The 24,535-nt window shown below is 39.5% G+C and overlaps 1 protein-coding gene across 1 annotated transcript in view; it reads right to left on the minus strand.

Moving 5' to 3' along the window:
• The window catches only part of epb41l5 (erythrocyte membrane protein band 4.1 like 5), a 49,089-nt gene that overhangs the window by 17,684 nt on the left and 6,870 nt on the right, over positions 1-24,535 (minus strand). The window contains exons 3-16 of the mRNA XM_084725539.1: positions 18,865-18,969; positions 17,907-17,949; positions 17,619-17,697; positions 17,162-17,206; positions 15,452-15,504; positions 13,030-13,150; positions 12,663-12,750; positions 12,442-12,530; positions 12,270-12,339; positions 8,701-8,870; positions 7,681-7,787; positions 6,813-6,831; positions 5,256-5,301; positions 4,889-5,007 (exon numbers count right to left, since the gene is read on the minus strand). Of these exons, the coding sequence (XP_084581665.1) occupies positions 4,889-5,007; positions 5,256-5,301; positions 6,813-6,831; positions 7,681-7,787; positions 8,701-8,870; positions 12,270-12,339; positions 12,442-12,530; positions 12,663-12,750; positions 13,030-13,150; positions 15,452-15,504; positions 17,162-17,206; positions 17,619-17,697; positions 17,907-17,949; positions 18,865-18,969 (1,154 nt within the window). The remainder of the gene's footprint in view (positions 1-4,888; positions 5,008-5,255; positions 5,302-6,812; positions 6,832-7,680; positions 7,788-8,700; positions 8,871-12,269; positions 12,340-12,441; positions 12,531-12,662; positions 12,751-13,029; positions 13,151-15,451; positions 15,505-17,161; positions 17,207-17,618; positions 17,698-17,906; positions 17,950-18,864; positions 18,970-24,535) is intronic.

The following is a 24,535-nucleotide window of genomic DNA, read 5'->3' on the forward strand; positions in this document are numbered from 1 at the left end:
CTTCTCTGGATTCAACATGCTGCAGGCATCAAATTAAGAATGAGTCTACATTTCCAAAAACCAGTAAAGTTCACTGTTAAAACACAAAGTATCTTGTCTTTGTACTGTACTCAACTAAATACAGGTTGAAAAAGTTTTTGCAAATCATTGCATTCTGTTTTTATTTGCGATTTAAACATCACCCAAACTTTTTTGGAATCGGGTTGTAATTCATTACACATGGCTTCACATCCAGGCTAACTTTGTACTTGCATGTATGAGAAACAGGGTTCATTCATTTTAAAACTGCAGCCTGACAAGAGAAATCATGCTGATCATAACAAAAATGTTATTTTAGTGCACATCAAACAGCATGAATAAATAAATGAGGTTGTGATGAGTCTGGCCGTGTCAGGATACTGAATCAGCCACACAACTTACAGCATATTGCTTCTGCTACATTGTACGCTAGCGTGCATTTAAGTGCGCTCTGACAAGTGTTGTGACACAAACACTTGAGTTAAGTGAAGTGGACTGGATGTCTCTGGAGCGTCAGTGACCTGGCTTTGCACCTCTAGCGGCTGAGGTCTGATGGCTTATGTCAAATCTGTGTTTATATATTCAGCGCTGGAGGGTCCTGAGCCGGAAGCTTTTATTCATGATGACAGCTCCACTGGGAGCATAAGAGACCAGGGAGCGTACAGTTTCCCACTGCTACTGTAAAACAGCGAGGAACTTGATGATCTTTAAACAGATGAACTTCTACTGACCTTTTATACCTTTCATATACTGTCTTGTTTGCGATGGACAACAAAATGTGATGAATTCGTTCCAATGGCACAGATGTAAGACTCGTCTACTCTCACTTACAATAATGGAGGAGTAGTGGAGCAGTTTACAGGAAAGAGACGCAAGGGTCAGAGAGAGGGCAACACATCTTTGAAATATACTATACAAATAAAGCTACGTTTTAAGATGTCATGTAAGACAGAATATAGCTGTATAGCCAGTTAACAACATAATGTAGTAAAAGAACAATACAAAAACTACAAACCCCAGTTCAAACATAAATAAAAACAGAATGCAGTGATTTGATATTTCTATTTGAGATACATTCAATCAAACAAAGTACAAAGACAAGATATTTAATGTTCAAACTGATGAACTTTGTTGCTTTTGTAAATATACACTCAATCTGAGCTTGATGTCTTCAACATGTTCCAAAAAAGCTGGGACAGCGGCAACAAAAGACTGGGAAAGTTGTAGTGTGGTAACTTGCACAAAGGCTTATACATGTTTTGGAGGAACATCTGCTGCCATCCAGACGACGTCTTTCTCAGAGACGTTCTGCGCGTCTTACGACAACGTGGCTTTGTAGTAAAAGAGATTTGGCACTAGACTGACCTGCCACAGTCCAGACCTGTCCCCCATTGAAAATGTGTGGTGAATTACAAAGTGCAGAACATGACAGTGGAGACTCCACTGGATATCAAGCAAGACTCGATTAAAATGTCACTTTGAAACCTTCAAAATTAATGCCCTCAGTTCCCAAACGCTTGCTGAGTGTTAAAATAAAAGGTGATGTAACATCGAGGTTAACCTGTTCCTGTCACAACTTTTTTGGAACAAGTTGTAGGTATTAAATTCAGAATGAGTGAATATTTACAAAAACAATAAGGTTTGTCATTTTGAACATTAAATAACTTCTCTTTGTACTGTATTTAATTGAATATGGGTCGAAAAGAATTGGCAAATTTGATTTATACAGCTTCTCAACTATTATGGCATTGGGGTTTGTACACGACCATTACATAAAATGTGTCATTCTGTTAAATCTTTAAAACTGAAAATTTCTTAAATTACAGTTTTGTGATTGTCATTTAATACATTCAAATCATTAGGGAATCACATGATACACAGGATATATTGTCTTCTGTGGTTGGTAAAGTTGGAGACAGACAGACAGAGAGATAGAGGAGATTGAGTGCTCATGTTATCAGGAGAATAGCTGAGGGTTATAGTGCCTTCATGCAAAAATCAACAGAGACATTGTACAAAAAGCAAAGGAAGAAAAGAAACGCATGGGAGGAGAAAGAGAAGAGCACCAGGGATTAGTCTGAGGTATCAGAGATACAGCAGTGTCTCTTTCACAGCATCATCCTCATGTCCGCTGAGTCAGTTGCCATGGGTTGACGGCATAAACAAGAACTCAGAGGTCATTTCAGTGCAATCTCTTGTGCTGATAAAATACACAAGAACTTGTAATTCTTGTCTGTGCTGGTAAAAATCTTATCACTGGATAAGCTCGCCAACTTTGCTCTGAGAACACTGGAAACAGAGCAACGTGTGTCTGTACCTGGCAGGTCTTACTACACAAAACAGTAGGTCTGTTGTTGAATGAAATCTTTCTTAAAAACACTAAAAAAACAAGTTTAAAACAAGCATGAGCTCTTACTGTACAGTGCAAAATGAACAGTGTGTTTTAAAGGACATTGCAAAATAATGAGAGTTTGCAGCCTTTAGGATTCCTACTGGGCAACAACCTCTGAAAGAGGAGGATACAGAATAATTAGTGTGAGAGGTCATTACTTTATGCACCGGCGCTGTCCAAGGTCATGTCTGTGCATCCTATTTTTAAGGGCAATAAATAAAGAAAAAAAATGGCCCACGTTCAACAGAAATGACAGGCAATCCTCTTATTACAACTGACCAGAAATTTACTTTACCAGAAACAGGATCAGCCTGAGCTGTAAATCTGAACAGGCTTTGTTTCCCAGAAGCCTGGAAAAAAATCTTTTCATAACATTTTAACACTAAAAAAAATCTTTAAGTCATAAACATCACTGTAAATGTTGGCACAAACACTGACTGCAAAAATGACATCCACTCATTCATATACTGTTTTAATATAATAGAACTTTACAGTTTGAAAGAGGAGCAGGTGCTTCAAAAGATGCACAGCATGACATCAGAAGACTGAAAGTAAAGACACCTACACACGAGAATGCACCAAAGTCTTGAACAGAACAGATCCAAAGCTGGAATCATATCACATCACTGATTCACGATGCCAGACACCAAAGATCATCACATCGTTTCTCGCACCGATTAGGTTTGCATTTCATGCTGATCAAAAGTGGACAGACAGCAAATCAGAGGAGACGATCCCGTCGCAAGAAAACCCATTTCCAAAGCTCCAAAATCAGAAAGCCCGCCACTGCACAGCGACTGATTGGTTAAAGCCAGAGCGATGGCAAGGTTCAGTGTTCGTACCTACCTGGTCTGCCTCCAGACAATTTGTCCTCAGTACATGTTAATACTGGAACACACACACACACACACACACACACACACACACACACACACACACACAGGGGGACATTGACGGTTTATAATGGAGGAAGGTTTATATTTGTATGTATATGTAAATATGCTTGTTCATTCTCTCTTTATGCAACACAAAAAATGCATAATGCATTTATACAAACTGCTTAGAGGCAACAACTCTGACTAAAGAATGAGAAGCAAAACACAGCATACCAGGGGAAAAATCAGCTGAAAGATAGAAAACTACAAAAAAACAATAAAAATGTAATATGAGAGAGAGGAAGCCAGTGGAGTACACAAGTTTTGAGAAAGAAATCTTCATTTTTCTTAAATTTCAATCTGCAGCCTGCTTGAATACTGCACTGCTGTTTTACTCACAGTTCAGACCAAAAATTCACAACAAGACAAAGCTGTTTTAAAACACTGCAGGGAGACATTGCCGTCTCAGCCCGGCTGATGACATCGTCTGCGACTCATCTTGTCAAATCACCATTGGCTGGTTTTAGAACGTCTCCTGTAACAATAGCTAAACAGCTCATAGCAAAGTCAGTAACCCGACAGTTCTGAACAGAGGACAGAGAAGATCACCTCATGAATTTGCCTGAGGAAGTGTCACGTCTGTATGACAGCATCAGGTGTAGTGCAGTGGTCTGTGGGTATTTATTTGTGCTAAGGTCTAACCTGACAGCTCTTGGTTAAAAATCTGTGTAGGTTTAAGAAATAAGGTAGAGAACACTAGTGTATCAGAGTCTGTCTCTCCGCTCAGCCGCACGCCTTTTATGTTCTGGCTGTTTAATCAAAACTAGAAATGCAAGCGTAGCAAGTAACTCACTATCACTGTGCTTATTTGCATTTTCAGACACTAGAAATTATATCCAGCTACCAAAAATCCTGAGCAGCTGTCAGTTACAGCTGAAGAACAGAGAGTTGTTGTGATGGAGAAGCTACACCGTCTCATTTAGTCACACTGGTGTCCACTGGCAGGTTTTCAGAACATTACGGTAGCAGAAAGTTACAAATGTTTGGTCTGAACTGGTCTTCACAGTCTTGTGGTACGTGCTGCAGTCTACTGAGACACACACATGCACACAGAGACACATGTAAGTCGCTCTTTCATGCCATTGCGTTTTTGAGAACACCTCCACGACCACAATAGCACATTTCATGCACACTTGCAAAGTAGAGCAGGAACTTAAAAACAGTGAAACAGAACAGCCGAGCACTGCAGGCATAAATAGAAAAATGAACATAAAAATACTCTCTGCCTTCTTCCCTGTCTAACCTGGTCACAGCATGTCAGGGTCAGTGGATAAGCCATGTTAAGCCACTCTCATGGCATTAGAACATGAAAAACACACCTAGCTACCTGGGGATCAGTCGCCGTGCTCCAACCTTTCCTAACCTGGCTGTGCTTGTTTCCCTGATCATCAGTGAGCACTGAGCATTCGTAAGCTGACACCGGCATATAAAAAGCGACTGACATTTAACTGCTAACTTAAAATTGCAAATCAAAACAAAACAGGCAGATGGTCAAAAGACGTGACTGAACCAGGCAGGGAACTCAAATCATTCAGGTACCAACCTCCTCTTTTCTCCTCCAGGACTCCTGGGAAGAGCCTCGATTTCAATCGGTCCACAGGCAGAAGCAGCTACTGGGCTGACCACAGGCATGGCTGACCAGGCACCTCGACCCGAAAGAACCTGAAGGGAAGAAGAAAGAGACAAAATATACTGAGATTAAAAAAAATATATATCAGTAAACTGTTAACTGCAAGATTCTAACCAGCTTTATTTTAGCCACCTGTATGTAGTCATACAAAAGGCCTGCTGTATGATTCTTACTGGACATTTAGGGTCTCGTCTCTGACTTTAAAAACCTGTTTTGTCGGTTTTGTTTCCATGTGCACTGAAGGAGGAATTTAAACGCACACAGCTGTTTTCCTTCTTACCTTGCTGTCTTTGCTGGAGCTGACTCCATTGCCTGAGGACAGAACTCTGAAGACAAAGAAATTGAGATTTTATTCAAAGAACAAACAAGCAGACACCTTTAAAGAATTCTTGATACCGCACATGGATTTACATGACAAATAACTTAACTGGTTTTCAGTGTCACCTGAACCCTTAAAAATAACCAGGGACTCTTAAAAGTCTCCCACAATGCTCTTCATGGTGCACTGCTTTTGTAAATTTGGCTGAGCTGCAATTACACAGAGAGGTGTGTAGTTCATGTGACGCATGAATAGAGCTGCAATGATTGATCAATTATTAATCAACTATTAAAAACCTCCCCCAGTATTTTGATAAGCGATTAATCATTTTGAGGATTTTTTTTTTCAAAAAATGTCAAAATTCTTTTAGGATGTCATCTTGGACTTTAGAAAACACTGATCAATATTTCACAATTTTCTGACCTCTGCTGGTCCAAACAACTAAGCAATTATTTGAGAAAATAATAAAAAATATTAATAGATAATGAAACTTATCATTAGTTGCAACCCGACACGTGAATCACATCGGGCTAAACTTATGTCAATATGTCTTCCACTATACTCCCTTTTTATGTTGCTTTTATTTTATATATCCATATCCTTATAGAGCCAATCTGAAAACACCATTGTTTATCTAAAATGGCAATAATACAGAATTTCAACAAGCAAATAATAGTATAGGTCAGACCTTTTTCACAGCAAACACATTAATATGAAGTAGTAGGGTAAACACAAGTGTTACTGTTGACACTAATTAAGGCTGTATTCCATTTAGTGTGGCACAACAGCAGCACCCTGACTTTATTAGCATCACTGGTAAAAACCTGTTTAACTTTTATTTCATGTCAAAATAGCTGCTGTGAAAAAATCATGATGTAAAGTCACAGGAATGTTTGTCATCAAAATGCTTTGAGTGGACGGGTCCCATGACGACTTAAAACTAACACTGACATCATGTCTTTACACACACACACACACACACACACACACACACACACACACACACACACACACCCTCACACCGACACCGACACACACACACACACACACACACACACACACACACACACACACACACACACACACACACACACACATCCTGATAACAAAAGGCTTCCCCTGTAATAAGATTACAGTCAAGGCTTATGAATGAATGAAGTGTGTGTGTGTGTGTGTGTGTGAGAGAGAGAGAGAGAGAGAGTCATAGTACTTTAAGCAAGAATACTTGATAATTGTATATACATACAGTGTATATATGATATATAATTCAGTCATTTTCAGATGAAGCCTCCCAAGTGTTGTTATTTAAGATGAATAAGATGATTAGACAGAAATGATGATTACACAACAGCAGTACCAGGACAATCAACAAATAAAATGAGACGCATTTCCTACACAGATCAACTGATGTGGATTAAATTACCATAAAATTAAAGCTGTGCAACAATGAGCTGACAGATAAAATAATTTAATCAGACAGCGGCACAATAACATCACTTTAAGTATGAGTGTACTCACTCCTGGGGATGTAATGGTCCTGTAAAAACACAAAGAACAGACAGTGAGTCTGAAGTTCAGACACTTCAAAGAATCCAGGGATGTATACATATTTACATCATGCAAGATATTTCTATTTCTATTCATACTGTGTGTATAGAGCTCAACAGTGAGGCTCTGGAAGTGAAAATCCCATTCATATTCTGAATATAGTTATTGAATATAAGATTATTGTTGTCATCATTCAATTTAAATAAACCACGAGTTGAAATAATGGTGTGTGCTCCTGTAGAAGCAACAAGTCTGTATGATATTAACCTTGTTTTAGGAAAAACATGTTTCATTCACAATGTCATGGATAAGTACTATACTACCTACAACCTACAAAGTGTAACAGCGATGTCTCTGATTGGTGGAGCTCGTCGTTCCCATCAAAAAATTAACCGCACCCTTGAATGAGCAGTTCTGCTAGCAGGCCGGCTTGCAAGGTGGCTAACATAAGTTGTATTAGTAATGATATTAAGCCACAGTGAATATTATTAAGAAGAAATGCTATCACTGACAATGGTTAAGACTGAAGGAACTGAGAACAGTTCCTTCAGTCTTAAAATAATTATGTGCCTTTTTCCATTTCTCAGTCTTTTTTTTCTTCCAAATCAAATGTTTTACTGTCATGATTCATCTCATAGTTTGCTGGTTTGGCTTAAAACTCATTATGTAAGGATTTTCAGAATGGAAACTCACTTCTGAAACCAGAGCTACTGATAAAGTGTACGCTCACTGTTGAGCTTTATTATGTGTGCTTGCATTTCTATATTTTATTTCACGTGTTAATATTGATGTTAACAGGCTGTATATTCTCGTGCAGGTGTGCGACTGTCGTCCTCACCTCTGTTCTGCATGGTTCTTCTGGAGTAACGTCGACTGGGCCTTCTCTCAAACGAGGCTGACCGCCTTGCTTTATTGGCCTTGGTTGTCTGATACTCTGTCTTTCCACTGGTCACAAAGACAAAAACAAACATCTATTTTACACTTGGACGGACTTCTGTTTGTTCGCAGACTCTAAGCGATGGTAACCTAGACCGGATGCAAGCCGAACAATTAAATACAAAATATTACTTTCTGAATCTCATCGTGCCAAAAACAAAAGGCACAGCAATGACCCCTGCTGAACTCTGGATCCATCCAAGCGATAACCTTCTATTAACAACAAACCCTGTAACCTCTGTGTTAAACCAACATTACTGCCAATGCTTATCCAACTGGGTAATGTTTAAACACACACAGAAGGGAACTAGCTGGCTACTGCGGTATGTGGACATCGAGTGCCTGTCATGTTCCACTACAAGTATCTGTGTGTACACATGTGGGGTTTTTTTGTATGTACAGTGAAAGATACTGTGCACCAAACCAGGCTTATCTCTGCTGGAACGGTCAAACACACAGTAGAGGAACAATCATACGGCTTTCTCAATGTGTAGCACTTAACTCAGCAGCAGGTCAGTCATTCACTTTATGTGTTTTATTTGTACTTAAATTAGATAATTAGATAATTAGATTTGTTTTATTTTAACACAAGTTTTTCTGTGTATTAGTGGTTTGACAAAAAGTCCTGATTTCATCCATTAAACATAAAAAAATCTAAGTAGCAGTGAATACTTTTTTATGGCGCTGTAAAACACTCTCACTTGTTCAGCACTGACTTTGGTGAAATGCTCCTGTTGCCATGGGCTCTGCAACTCACGGGCTCCGATTTTGTTTTTTGTCAATCTAAATTTTCTCAAGAACTTTGGTACAAAAGGACATTGTACTAACTCTTGTACGCCAACCCACTCAGGCTGGAAGAAGAAGTGCCTCTGTGAAAAAATCATCTTTAACACTTTAATGTACGAGTGCATCCGTCTGCTACCTGTATCTGAAGCGTGAGCCCATGCGTATGAATCCAGAGCGTGCAGAGTTCTTCTGTACCGGCCCTCTCAGCCTGAAGAAAGCGTGGTGTTCCACTGCACACTTCCAGAGGTGCTTACAGGCCTTGGGGTGGTCCATCCTGAAGACAAAGGTGTGCTCCTGTTCTTTGCCCTGCGGAGGACAGGTGTAAAGTTAGAGGACAAGTTCTCAGCACAGTGACAAACAACACACACTTTACAAAGTGGACCTCTCCAGACAGAATGGGGCCCTGAAACCATGAGTGTTTGCACCACGCTTCATTTGAAAGTCCTTCAGTCCTGGCTGGCATATTTTCAGCAAAACAAAGCTCATGTGTTGGATCTTGCTTGCGGAATGAGGCTAAAATGTGAAGAATGAATGGCTGCTCGACAGTGTGTGCAGATGCTGTCTCATTAATCTGATTTCTCATTACGGCCAAGATGAAAGACTGCCTGGCACCACGGTCGGTTGCAAAACTCGTACTGGGGCCATTCCAGTGTCACAGTCAGATTCATGCAGTTCTTTGCTTTGTTTCCCTCTTTTTATTGGGTTTCAGGTGTACGACTTGGACAAACAGGACCCCAGCCTTTCTCATCCAAAGCTGAATAAAACCCCACACACCTTTACATCAATGGAATATAAACTCAAAATCTCAAATGCTCCTTTAGGTGTAATCACAATTCTGCACAGACCTGACACTTGAAGCCATTCATTTTAAGTAGGAGCAGACCACCATGGTGAACTAGAACTAGTTCTCTCTTTTAGGGGGTTGAACCTAACAGTATTGGCAACAGACATATTTAATTAACAGATACAGGGAAACACACAAAAGCTCACAGTTCTACAATCCTACTAAACTGTTTACATGGCTACTGAAAATAAATATTCCACTAATATTCCCATGTACAAACAGTCAAAAGTTACAGTTTTCCCACCTGTGTCAGACCGTGCAAAAACAGCCTCCCTCTTTCATTCATTCAACCACATTCTTAAAAAAGGTCAGTGTTATGATACTACGACTACGATACTCCAAAAACCTGTTGATATCAGAGTTTCTCCTTTTGACAAGAAATGTGGGCTTTACTTTTGTGCATGCATCTCTACTGTACCCTCGCAGACTGCCTTGCAGACTCAATATATGTTTAAGACCTTTCTAGAATCACTTTGAAATGTAATGTCACCCTCTGGCCACACGAGCAAAGGTCTGAAGGATACAACGGAAAATCAGTGTGGATTTTAAGGCCAGAGTGCTTGAATTCACACTGCCTGAAATAGAATTAACTCACTCTTGTTTTGGATCCTGTTGCTACACGGTGAAAGACATTTTTGCTTTCTTTCCTGACAAACTGACAGATTTCCACCAGCACGCACACACACTCCTCGGTCGAGAGTGTAAAGCAGCACCTGTATTGTTGTAACATCCAAGTTACACCAAACCACTACATACATTTGACAGATATTTATAACATTAAGGTATTTATTAAATCCTATGAAAGGATTAAAAAAATTATACAAACTTTGTACATTGTAAATTCCATTCTTGTAAATTTCAAAGGTCTTAATTTTAAGACCTTTGTAAGGCTTCATTTTGAGAATATTAAATGTGATGCTTTTAAGATTTCATGGGTACCCTGATATTCCACATCTTAACTGGAGAATGATACATTCAGAATAAGGCCAGATTCAGAATATCCAAACAAAATATGTTGTTCACATGACTCATCAAATATGTGACACTATCATGATTAGAATAATACAGGAAAAATATTGTGCATGTAAACACAGTCACTGATAAGATTTATGGTCAGAATTCTGTTTCATCTCTGATGCACCTGTTTTGTGTGTGTGTGTGTGTGTGTGTGTGTGTGTGTGTGTGTGTGTGTGTGTGTGTGTGTGTGTGTGTGTGTGCGTGTGTGTGTGTGCGTGTGTGTGTGTGTCACAAACAAGCACCTTGTTAGAGAATTGAGAAGCAAGGTGTAAACAGTAAATTCCTGTGGTGTCAGGACTAGTGTACAGTTATAACTGTTTAGGACAAAGTTGGGAGGGGAGGAGTGTGTGTGTGTGTGTGTGTGTGTGTGTATGTGTGTGTGTGTGTGTGTGTAGGAGAATGGTGCATACCAGAAATACCAGAGGGGGGGGGGTCTTCTTTATTAACCTCAGTCGCAGACCTCCAGGATGGACATAAACAGACTCTCATATACACTGGCCTCTGGGCAGAACAGGTCTAAGTCTGGTTTCATTTTGATTTGGAACCAGACTCTTTTCAGGCTCGACATCAGACAAGGTTTTAAGAGGACAATTCCTTCTTTGTATTATTTCTTTTAAATGGTTTCAAAGAAATCCATTGCAAGGTCTACCCGAGTAATAATTTTGTCTTAATAGCTTTATAATCCATTGATGATATACAGGTTTGGGTCAAATTATTTTGAAATGTTGTCACTTACTGAATACAAATTACATGGCTTTGTTTTTTAATAAGTAATTTACTCCATTGGATTACAAAAAATAGTCTAACCTGAATACTTCTGGATTACTTCAGATTACTTCAAAACACTGAAAATAGTGCACAATATACTAAAAAAATGGATACAGCCACAAAAATCCACAAGTATTAATTTTCTCTTTAAACATCACAAAAAGAAACACATTTTTCATATTCATCATTTACATGTGGTCAAACACATAAAAAACAGGACTACCACAAACTACAGCTGTACTGTGTGTATTCCACAAATTGTGAGATGCTATTTTTTGATGCTGTTTTTTTTCTCTTGCAACATAAGAGGAGCACTTACTCAAAATGTCCACCTTCCATTTTCAATGTAAATAAAAGGAATAAATTCATTTTAAAAAAAAATAGTGCTATTACTACCATTAAAAAAACCTAAGCAACCGAAGAGAGGAAACTTATGTCAGATATGCTTTTCATGAGCAAACAGAGCATAACTGGTCATCAACATATCAAGTTTCATAAGTTTAAAACTGACATATTTTGAAGAATCTAATCTGTGACAGTGTCATTATAATCTAATTACACATTTTTCAAACAGTCAACATTAAAATGTTGAAATGTATCTTTAAGTAAAAAGTGGCTAGTTTGTTCGCTCACTTCCTTTTTTGTAAGAGGACAGATGTGTTGTCCGTTCACAGACACGTCATGCTTCTGTTGGTTGTGAATGACATGAACAGCTTACAGCACAATCAACAGCTGTGTATTCACACAGAATCTGTCAGATTTTCACAGAGTCATAGCATACGTACAGATGGACAGACAGTACAAGTGATTTTTGCCATGAAATCTGACACTATTGAAGTTTGTCTAACTGAGGCCCTGCCATCCTCTGCAAGGCTACAACATTAGCAGAGCCTGGTGTTCAGACCTGGGTCAGTCATACACTGCTATCAAGAAGGATTACTGTGGGAGATTTAATGTATGTTCTGCATTTTCAACATTCCACTGTATGACGAACATCTGAGGGTGTGTGTGTGTGTGTGTGTGTGTGTGTGTGTGTGTGTGTGTGTGTGTGTGTGTGTGTGTGCGTGCGTGCTCACCTGCTCATCATCCTCCACGACCACAAGCGTCAGTTTGCTTTTCTTGAAATCCAGACAAGTGATCTTGGGCCTACAGCAGAGAGAACAGGGAAAGAAATAATGAAAACTATATACATCTCTAAAAAGGTATTTAAGTAAATATTGTAGTAAATTAGGATATAACCAAACATACCAGAAGAAGAGACCAATCTTGGTTTCTCCTTCAAACACCAGAACTCCAGTCGGGGTCAAACCCAGACTGTATTCGTTACCGTCTCTTGCCTGCGTTGTGGATAAAGAAATAAATTAAGAGGCACCAAAACAAACCACCCTATAACCCTTTCACATTATTTCTGTTCTTACATATATTCTTTTTGTTTCAGGTTATATAGTACATGAGTGTGTGTAAGTTACCTTGACCATGTGCATGTCCACTCCATACATTTCTAGCCACTTGGCTTTATTCAGGTAGTTAATTTCAGCTTGTGCTGGTGTCTGACCTCTGAGGGAGAGGAGGGACAGAAGGGAGGAGGAGAAACAAAACAGACAGACATATTTGCATGATCAAAAAGCTCTGGGTCAAAATAATGAAGAAAAAAAAAAGCTTATTTATGAAGTGTTGGTGGTAACTGTTTCACAAGCTCACACAGCTTACAGAATGAAGCACATCCTATTATTTTCAAAAATATTAAGCTGTTTTGTTCATGCATTCTTCCTCACAGATATTCACTTCAGCTGACTGGTCAGATGTGCAGTAGTTTAGATACAGTGAAATGCTTACCTGCACTCTTTCCATGCGTTGTATATCGCCAGCTCCATTTCCTCTGTCTGGTTGGGGACGAAGCGAAATTCTGTTACCAGGTCCGGAGTGTGGTCTAACGGGTCACAATCTCCCAGCTCAGCTGAAAACACACAGACACACACATTCTTCTTTCTCTTATTTCTCAACGTTGAGCAGCAAATGTTCATAAGAACGACGTGTTGAGTGGCTGTAGCTGTGGACTGCATGAGACTCTACAGGTGTATCTAATAAACTGGTAATTTAGTGTGTAATTCAACTTAAGACTATCAACATTCTTAAAATATGATTTCAGGGTTCACGTAGATCTTGACCTTCAACCCGAGGGAAAAGTCCCTGACAGTGTAGTAGGAGGTAATCCTAATGGATGAAATAACAAACAAACCCTCCCCCCATGTCTCAGGAGACAAAGCATTGTGTATCATTAGGTCAGGGACTGATGGGTATCTGATCTCCCACTGGACAAGAGGTCACAGATTTTATCAGGTCGAAAAGGGAGAAAAAAAAGAACAGAGGCAGGAATAAAATATAAATATTCCCTAGATAAGACTGAGACTAATGTGCTGAAAATAAAACAAAGAGGAAAATCTTATCACTGGTGCTGTTGAGAATAGGACAGAGACTGAAAAGCCTCGCTTCTGATTACATTTTGCAGTGTTTGAGTAGATAGGAAGAACTAGAACTTCAGTGTTTAGCTTCTCCAGCTGTGTGCAAAGCCTCGGGATATGGAGGAGAGAAAGGATAATCTCATCCCAGTAAATGTCAGTGGACCAACAATATCACTGTGAAAAAAAGGAAAATGAAGGGAGAAAGCTCAACAGAAGGAAAGAGAGAAGACAGAGAGGGTGCTGGATTAGGGGGCCTCCGCAGAGGACGGAGCACTAATGAGCTGGCATTTACCCTGCAGTGACTGTGTGTGTGTGTGTGTGTGTGTGTGTGTGTGTGTGCGTGTGTTTGTGCACGCAATCCCATTCCATAAACGTCTCTAATGACTCAATCTTTGTTCCTCTGAAGCAGCATTCTTTATACTGTTCTCCCATTTTTTAATTATTAAAATCAGTAAATATGTGCACTTTAAAAAGGAACGGCTTCTGTGGGACACACAACATTTGGTAGGACAGAAAGCCCAAGCAATTTCTACTCCACTACTGTACGTAGCCATGGAAACATCAATTGTGAGGAAATGGACACCAGCCTGTCCCCCTCTAAACTTCCTAACTGGAAGATCGATACGCACATAATGCCATGAAGGAGGAGATAATATTCCTGCTCTTACAGACATGTGACTGACACTTCTTGAAGAAGATTAGATTACATTAGATTAGATTAAGGAAGAAATTACTGAATTAACAGGCGAGAGGTACAGTGCAGGGATACACATTCATGTTTTTAAGCACTGGCTCCATCAGCCACCGGCTCCATCAGCCACCAACCCCGACCAGACTCTGACTTCGGGGATGATGAAGACATGCCCGCTTCAAGCGGGGACAGGAGGCGTGAAGCGGTTGACATGGCAACGTGCTCTCCTGAGTGATTTGTGGCAGGCTCAGTAAATTTTCCCCTCTGTCTTTTGTCCTTGAAGCTCAGAAGATTTTTTTAATTCAGGTAGCAACAAACAACAATGGCTGAATTTTATTATTGTTTTTGTTTTTTACTGTAGTATCAAATTAGGTACGGAGAATCAAAGAAATTCATTAGTATTAGTATCGACTACTATATTTCTGGCATTGTGACATCAGTAGTGTTGGCAAAGACTCTCACTAAGGGAGTAAAACTTGGTGGCCACAAAGTAACTTTTTGTTATGTAAATTTTTACCCCTTAATGTAGTTTGGAAAATCCATCTCTCAACCACATGTGTTTGCAATCTTATTCTTTTTTGTAGTTACCCAAAGTTGCACCACTTGTTGCTTTGCAGTCTTACTGTAGCAGATGGGTTCATGTGCCTCAGTGCCCATGGCAGCAATGCTGCCAGGAGAGTCACTCAAAGACAATGGTGACTCACAAAGACAGTCATGACAGGTTCAAAAAGAGGAAAACTCTTGTGGAGCAGGAACACGAGGGTCCACCAGTTATAAAGTCAGAGTAGGGGTTGGGTTCAGCGTTTGTTGGGCTTGTGGGAGGGTTGTAACAGATTTAAGCTATGTGGACAAACAGAAACTAGGTCTCAGAATAGGGACTTGAAAATCACCAAGCTTCCCGGTGTGAGAGTGTACCATGCTCCAACATGTTTTTCTACACAGGCCTTTTGGGGCTCTGTGCAGTGAACGTCTCAACTCTGAAAAGAAGTGTACGCTGCAAAAAAACATCACTCATACAGTGCACTGGACAAACAAAGGCAGCTGCTCCAGGGGTGATCCCAATTATCAAAAACAGAGCTGGTGAGAACCCGCGTGGGGTGCTTACCCTGTAGCGAGAAGGCAGCCAACTCCACTGCTGTGTCGAAAGGACAGTCTAGCCTGAAAATACAGACATGGTGAGAGTCAGCCACAATAAAATCAATGAAGCTTAATCACTGCCTCAGATAACTCAAAATCCCTTACATCCTTCACCACTGGTACCATTTCCCACTGCAGTTTTTCTGCATATACACAAAAAAAGTGCACACAAGTCTGAAAACTTGAAGCTCATGTATCAACAACAAACCTCCAGACAGCCAAGCTCTAAAATCCAACTGTTTTCATTAACATAGAAGATCAAAATCACTTTCTTGAAAAAGTCTAAACACAAATCACATCATTTTGCACATTTTGTTCACCAGAAAAACACTGGCCTTCAAAATGTCACACCTAAATTACCAGTTGGTCTCACTCACATCTCACCTCTTCAAACTCAATTGCTAAACTCTCCAACAATGTATCAGAGACCTCAGGTGACCTCTGCTGTATTGGAAGAGAGCAAGAGGAGGAGGAAGAGGAGGAACGCCAGCCAAAATTTTACATGAAATCCATCCAACTCCGGTCGTCCATGTACTCAATCATATTAGTGCACAGATTTCATCACATAAAGACAGTCTGAACATTTTCCCACTGTAGTTTTTCATTTTATTTATTGTATCAGTGCAATTATTGTGAGTTTTGTCAAAACAGATAACATCTGTGTTTTCCAATATCAAATGTAAGATTACAGTATGAATGCATCAATGCATTGTATCTTATGCTGATTCAATGACTGTGTCAATGTAGTATTTATGATACATTCACACGTGTTGTATTATAGTACAATATGGTGACAGTCTTTATACTGTAGGTACTGCACCAGACAGTAAAAATGCAACCTATTTTGGGACAAAAACCCCTAAACTTTCTTTTAAGTGACAAAAATGAAACAATTTCTACACAGTTTTATACATCTGAGTATATAACATGGCCTCAGAAAGCCAGAAAACACAGGAATAGTTTTTTGATGACAGTGTTTTAACTTCATCACACAAGTGGTTAAACTGACATATTCAAATTGCAGCCGTTTTGGTGGAAAGAATAAGTTTGAGAAGTTTTTCCATTTTTCAAAGGAATTTGTGGAGTTTTGACAAAATGATTTTAAACCCTTTTTTGTTTGATTTTGAGAGTTTTGAGAAATTGAGTTATAGTTTCACGAAACATGTTTAAATGATCGGGAAAAACGTAAAAATATTAAAATATTAAGAAAAAAAAAAAAGATTCCTTTATGGTAAAAACTTAGACTTAATATTCCCAGTCCACTTACTGACTCCTGTTAATAATTCTGTTCTGCTCACCAACATGTAATCCTGTAAGCCTCTTACAGTAACATGGCCATGACAGCCAACACAACAAATGGATTCATGTTTAACAGGTTAACAACTGATGAAGAAAGGCAACACAGTGTACTGTCCTGTGACTGAAATGTCTGCTGTGTAAAATAAGAGGTTAAATAACAAGACAGAATAATTCTTCTATTAGAACAACAGATCAGTTCCCTATGAGTAAAGGATAAAAAAAACATTCATTGTTTAGGGATTTTGTTAATTATCTCTCTGTCTCTATCTCTCCTGTTTTCTCACTGAACATTTATCTGGAACACCACGATAAAACGTTCTGTGCATAGAACCTTGTCAAGGTGGACAGCAGTTAAGATAAAATGCAGGAAATTACTTACTTGCCACTGAGGATGTCTTGTTTTAACTGTAACACAAACAGGTACCTGAAAAGAAAAATATAAGTAGTTAAATATGGTCATGAAAAGTGACTAAAGTTGGCAGTTTTATGGAACATGAAATAATCTATGGAACAATGGAGGATGTTTCTGAATCAATTGTAAAAATGCAAAAACTACAATGCTTTCAACAGAAGCTGATGAGTGAGATAAAGTGACCCTACAGTTATCATTTTTATATATAAAACAAACACTTCACTTCATTTTTACTTATATTTTACACGCACACACACACGCACGCACGCACGCACGCACGCACACACACACACACACACACACACACACACACACAAGAAAGAACCTACTTTATCGTAAATCCCTGAACAGCTTTGACAAAATAAACAACCCCAAAAAGCCCCAGTAAACTGGGCAAAGTGCAACAGGCTGTGGCTTCACTCACCTGGTGAGCTCCTCATGCAGGTTGTTCGGTTCTGACGAGTAAAACTTTACTCTCATGTGAAGGCAGTATGGTGGACCAACTACAACACAGATTAAAGTGACAGCTGAGTAACTGTTATCATATAATGTAATAACCTAAACACCAGGATGAAAATGTACTCAACTAGTCTGTTTATTATTCACAAAAAATGAATTATAAATCAGTGAACTGATGATTTGATATGCAGCAAGTAATTATGCATGTTTGGGGACGGAGGGGTGGGTAGAGACAGGGTCTCTGTATACTTACTTTTCACTTGCTTTTTGATACTTTTTGTCACATCAAGCCAGTGCTGAAAAAACATAAAGGTGATAAAAGTTCATAAAAACAAGTAATGTCTTTTTTCTCACAGCACCAGCCTTCATTCAATTTACAAGGATTAAATATTAGTTAAAATGTAAAAAAAAACAAAAAACAAACTACATAAAACAAAGCACAAAAGTGGACAGCTGAGTTAAAGAAAAGTTGAATGCTGGGAGGTTCTTTGTCAACATGCACACAGGCACACATTGACAAACACTAAAGTCAGTGTTCTGCTCTGTGCTGTAATTCTTCTTGGAGGTTCAGGCTCTATGAGGCATGAAAAATGTCAAGCAGAGGTGGTGTGTGTCTGTGTGTGTGTAAGTTACAGAGAGAGAGAGAGACAGAGAGAGATAACAGAGGAACTCGCAGCGTTCTCTACTCTCCTCTCCCCCACATTCCTTACTGCAGCCCTCCCCTCCTTCTCTCTCTTCCACCCTTTTGATTCTCTACCTCCACCCCTCCCCTCTGTGTCCCTCCCTTCAGCTTCATCTTTCCTCCCACCAGCTCTCCCTCCTTCTTCCATGGCCTTCACAGAGTATCAGGGTGAAGGAACAGGGTCACTGGCAGACCAGCGACATAAAACGGTTTGTCTCAGAGCACAGCCTGACTCCCACAGCTGACAAAAGTCCCATAACCAATCCTTTTAGCCCATTCAGTGAAATGGAAAGTCCCTGCCTCAAGCCTTCCTTCAAAGTAGTGATTTGGGCTGAAATCTGAAGTCTGGCTGTGAACGGCAGCTGAGACGACTGCCCAGAATGATGAAATGTAAAATAACAGTACTGATGACTAAAATGTTGATTAGTTCAACACTGCAACCAACAGTATGGTAAAGAAACAAAGCTACAACACAGGAAACAGTTAAAATAATAAGATACTGCTGTGTAAAGTGTGTGGCCATCCTTACCGGAACTTGTGCTGAGTCCATGAAGCGCAGTCCGAAGTAGTCTTTCTCTACAATGTCCAGATGGTACATGATCTGGTCAAACAGCTCCTCACCTTTGGCTTTTTTCTGATTAGAGAAACAAAGAAACAAACACAGGACTCAGGTATCTGAGTGAAAAACTGTCTCACCTAGAGAGAAGAAAACACCAAGGTGTAAACTAGTGATATTAAAGAGAAATTTCTCAGGATGATAAATATGTCAGAAGTCAAAAGAGTCCTGAATAAACTGGCATTCAAAACCTCAGGTTTCTTTACGATAAAGTCATCTGCAATATGACTGTGCTTCTCATGTCCAACATTTGGGATGCTGAAAGGGAAACTTCTTAGTTTTCATGTGGGTGTCTGATCAGTTTTAATGGTAATAGTCAACTGCAGTTAAGTTTACAAGACCACAGACTTTCATACTGTTTTTATTCTGCTCTATTCTTCTTGTTCTGGTTTAAACTGCACTGTTTCTTACATGACTGTTATGTTGTTTTCATATTGTTTATCATCTTCTTTCTGACTTTTTTTGATTTATTAAACTCAAATTTCTAGTTTATTTTTATATTCACAAACAGAATAACTGATGGCACCTGGTAAAGAGAATTCCATTGCACTGGTAACTTGTTTATTCTTGCAGATGACAATAAAGCTTTTGAATCCTGAAGATAAATTTTCTTTCTGACCCCTGTACATTCGTATTCTCGTACACATCCCTACACATGGTGGTTTACATGTGTATGGTGGTACACATTAATGTACTGATTTGTGTTTCATGGATCTGAATAGAGAGATATGAGAAAATATTAACATGAAGTACATCAGGTTTGAAACATACTGCCCTTTCTGACAAGGCCGTACCAGTTACTGCCTGTGTTCTGCCTGGGAGATCTCTCTCTCACATGTGCATTCATACACACACTCACACACACTCTCACACACACACTCACTCACACACACACAGGCATCCAACTTCCAAACCCCACCATGAGGCACAGCAACAGGGTTACCATGGTAACAGGGGCTGAAGTGCCCCCGACGCTGAGGAGCTGAGGGAAGTGGGGTGGCTGGATCATCATGTGATCATCTGGCTCAGTGGTCCCTTCAGTATGTTAGGAAAAGACGCCATCCAAGATCAGACTGCAGCTGCATTGTATTTATAATATAATAAAATTATCTGTAATTTTAACTAAGCACCAAGTATGGCTTACTTTTTACTGTTTCATAAGTTGACAGGAGATGAAAAATGCATTTTAACCCTTTAAGATAACATCCCCAGTTAAACTGTGCAAATATTTAATGATATATGACAAAATGAACTACCAAAAAATCAATTTCTTTGTATATTTATATTAAAATCACAGAAAATATGCTATTTTTTTCCTTGGAGTAAGCAAAAAAAGTTACTCCATGTAAATCACAAATGCTTGAATATTACACAAATCATTGAGACTGGTTGATTAAAAAATGTTATAGTGCATTTTATCCAGAAAAATTGCAGCTCCCCATTTACACGTATTGTGTTCACAGGTCAGTCTTGCCCTAACCAATAAGCTGGCTAGACTATGATGAAGAAATGCAGCAACAAGCTGAACTGGTCTATGCAGCATCTATACATAATTTGGCTATTGCTTTTACAGGAAACATCAATAACCAGGAGCAACTGATTTAGGTTTGGGCGATGTTTATCAAATGACGATGTCAACAACAATGATATCACTGCTGGGTCTAAAAGGGTTTTCTTCTTTGCACCATATGTCTGTAACTTCATTGTGTTTAAAATAAAACAATGAACATGACATGGAAACGTGCAATGAACAGCAGCAACGGCTTATTTTCATTTTCAAACAGAACTTAGGCCACAACTCTGCGGGACACACTATCTGAAACACAGAAGGCTTTTACAGCACAATGTTACGATGGTAGAGTATTCAGTGGTCGATGACTATGGATGATGGCATCGTATGTCAGCCCAACCCGACTCTGGTTTCAGTTTCATGTGGACATTAAGAACCTGCACACAGTCCCGGTACAGAAAAAGTCTCTCAACGCTGCCAAACTGCAGGCACAACAAAAAAGAATGAACTGAACTGAGGTCTTCTGATACAAGAATAAATGGATATTTTATAGTTTTGAACACGTGGTATCAAAACAAATCACAGATAAAGAAACTGGATGAGGTAAGGAGAGGGGCACAGGGACTCTAGAAGTTTCCCCGTTTGTCCCACACACACACACACACACACACACACACACACACACACAGGAGAGCTCCTGGGCAGCTCGGGGGGGGGGGGGGCTGGCCCCATGCTAGCTGGCATAGTTGACAAGGCATACCGCACCCCTACAGTACCCAGGGAGAGAGTACAAAGGACTCATTGTGAGTGTGTGTGTGTGTGTGTGTGCGCTCACCCAAGGCCTTGTTATACTGCCTGCAGTATTGTTCAGCTGTTTGCGGTCTTTCTGCCTGCCTGCGAGCACACAGCTCCGTCTCTCAGACACTGTGTCACAATACTTAAGTGACAATTGAGGTATTTAGCTGATGCTCTCATCTGCAGCAACTTACAAGTCCATTAAACCAACCAGCGCCGTAATGCATCCATTTTAAAAGGACCAAAACACAATGTCTAGGATGAGGGAGAAGACTTGGGGATTTTAAGAAGGATAATCAGGTGGTTTGGTGGATTCTTTGACACACTTGACTGTTCTCTTAAAGCATTTATGGCATGGCCGTCCTCACTGGGAACAATACACCTTACCCTATAAATGTAGGGTCGTGTTTACCCACTAAACTGTGAGAGAAAAGTTAAAGCAATCTTCTGTCTGTCCTCACTGATGCATCAATTTAAAGTAATGCAGTCACTGTGTGCAAATAACACTAATCCAACATGAGACAAAAGGTGACAACATGTCCCAGCAATCCATCGGCCCCACAGCTTGTTTGGATTATTACAGACTGGCCACAGATTCTAAATGTTGTTCAAAGGCTTTTTTTTAACCAGATACGTTTTTCACTTCCTAAAATAATAACAAATCTAAATCAACTTTACTTTATTACTGTACTTATATAAAAGCATACACACACTGGCACTAATCCATATAAACTTTGGCAATGATTAGCATAAATTTTAAACAAAATTATTTAAATATCACTTAAAATAGCACTTTGATATTACTTTTAAAATATCTGTGGTAGTCAAATTAGTACCAACTGGTGCACAAATTAATATATTAGCACTAGTGAATTTTAAACCTTGTAAAAAGGAAAAAGAAAGAAAGCAAACCCAATAGGTCATTTTGACCCATATATGCATTCAAGGGTTAAGAATTTGCTTTTTGCATCCAACTCCATGTCTCATGTTGATTGTGGACAATACTGAACCCTACACAGGCCTGGGCAATAAAACAACAGCAATATCTATCAGCAACCATGAAATCAAATAACGAATACAGCCCGTCATATCCCTGCATAATGCTGCATACAGCGAGTGACAAGCAAACAGCCAATCATTTTAGAGGGTGAAGTTTGGTTGCCGCACTGACAGATGAGAAACAGCCTGGACTGACACATGAGACAACAAACAGCGTGGAGTGACAAGTGAGACAAAATGAGTGCAGATAATGAAGGACAGGTCAGTTTGCTGCTGTGGCAACTACTATTAGAGTTTGATGGGCCCTGACTTTTGGAGGGAGCTCAGAGTAAAAACGCTCCAGCTGGGGCGGAGCGACTGGAAAGCCTTGCTGAGGACAGGGACGACACGCTCGGCCGGCTGTCACTGTGATCAAACCCCCTGGATATGGATGAATGGACATCTACCAGAGCACCATGTTGTGTAAACTGCAGGAATGCCTTACTGACCAACAGTAATACAGCAAACTTATTTTATCATCAGTCACCACCTACATGATAGATAATTATCAATATCTACCAATATGAAACTTTACTATCGTGGCAGACTTTTCAGCCGTTTCACCTTTGGATTTTTATATTTGTACACTTGGATTCCTTAACATTTCTGATATATTAGACATGACATATTTATGAAACTAGACGAGTTGAAAGGGTTTCTGTTGCAGTTTGTATAGGGTCATTTCATATGATGCCTGCACTTTAATGTCACATTTACCAACAGTGTTTACCTACAGTGTCAGCACGAGTTAAACAAAGGATGGAGAAATAGCACAAAAGTCTACTATTATTATAAATTATTTTCAACTTTCAGCTTTTCAACCAATAATAAGTGATGCTATCATCAACAGGGAGACTTAATTTGTATGTAAAAAGAAATTAAGTGTGCATGTGCTTAACTCTTCTTCTGGGCTACAAATCTACAACAAGTGAAAAGGAAGTTGGAGGAGGTGACAGACAGTGTGGGTGGCTGTAGGATGGGGAGCGGGGGAGGATCAAGTGAAAAGACAGGGAAGTAAATACATTTAAAGAAAGGAATGTGAATCATAAGGCTGTGTGGAATTATGTATGGACATGGATGCTGTCAAACAGAGGTATCCCTAGGAGACAGCTTTGGGTGGCCTCTCATACCGGGGACACCCACACAGCTGGAAAGCCAGTAAAGCATGTGAATCAGTCCTATTCAGTTTTTGACTGGGGTTGCCTATTTACAACCACCTTTTATTAGAAAGAAAAACAAACTGAACCATTTAGCAGGGGGTCCCCCAAATTTCTGCCAGCCCATAGTCTTTTTCATTGACAGCAATTCTGTTTTACAGATATCATCACTCCTTCCCCACAATGCCGAGAGGCTTTTACACCATATGCTGCACTTAACGCAAAGAAAAACTGCCAGCTAAAGCTAATAATGTGCTACGCTGAACTTTTTCTCAGAGACTGTTTAACTAAATGATAAATCAGGCTGAAACACAGATAGTGGGGAGCTATAATGCTTCCCTGAAAAAGCTGCTCAGCTTCCCTTTCTGCTGTCAGAGGGTTTGGCTATACTGACACTGTTCCTCCAATAACAGTTCAGTTTCCCTTATTACCCAGCGAGCAGATCAGACAAAATAGTACAACAAAATTTCACTGTTCTACTGCAAAGGGGAAAATCATTTTCATCTGGATCTTCTATACTGGAAACTCCACATTAAGTGCACACATACACAAACAACAAAAAATAAGGCCTTGATCACAAAAACTTCTCATTCCTGTCCTACGTTTCAGCATGTTATTTTTCTACACTGCTTGTAGACAATGTGGCAGACCCTGTCCTACGACCTCAGGAAAACTAAACTAACTGAGCATCGCCATGTTTTAATGGTGATGTAAATGTGCTGCCTTAACAAAGTGGTCTCTCCAGTTTCAGCAGGCAGGACATGACTGTCAACACATTCAGGTTCCAGTGTAATAAAGAGCAAGAACGCTGGATTTGATTAACTTTGAAGGAGAAACTCATTTCGACCAGACAAACGTCAGCTGTTAGGGAAATAAACCAGAATAACAAAACTAAGATTAGGAAATTACAGGTGGATTGTTGTCTGTGTTTATTTCATAGGATATTTTAGTTGTCATTCATCAACATCAAAAGCTTTTAATATTTTCTCATCGGATCTACACGATTCATGTAGGTCACCTATTTTGGATTCAAAACGGTGAATTTCGCCGAAAGGTGAGTGATTTTCATGCATGTGTGTTTAAA

Source organism: Lutjanus erythropterus, chromosome 8 (genome assembly GCF_056507025.1).
Source record: "Lutjanus erythropterus isolate fLutEry1 chromosome 8, fLutEry1.hap2, whole genome shotgun sequence".
In the NCBI taxonomy this organism is placed as follows: Eukaryota; Metazoa; Chordata; class Actinopteri; order Lutjaniformes; family Lutjanidae; genus Lutjanus; species Lutjanus erythropterus.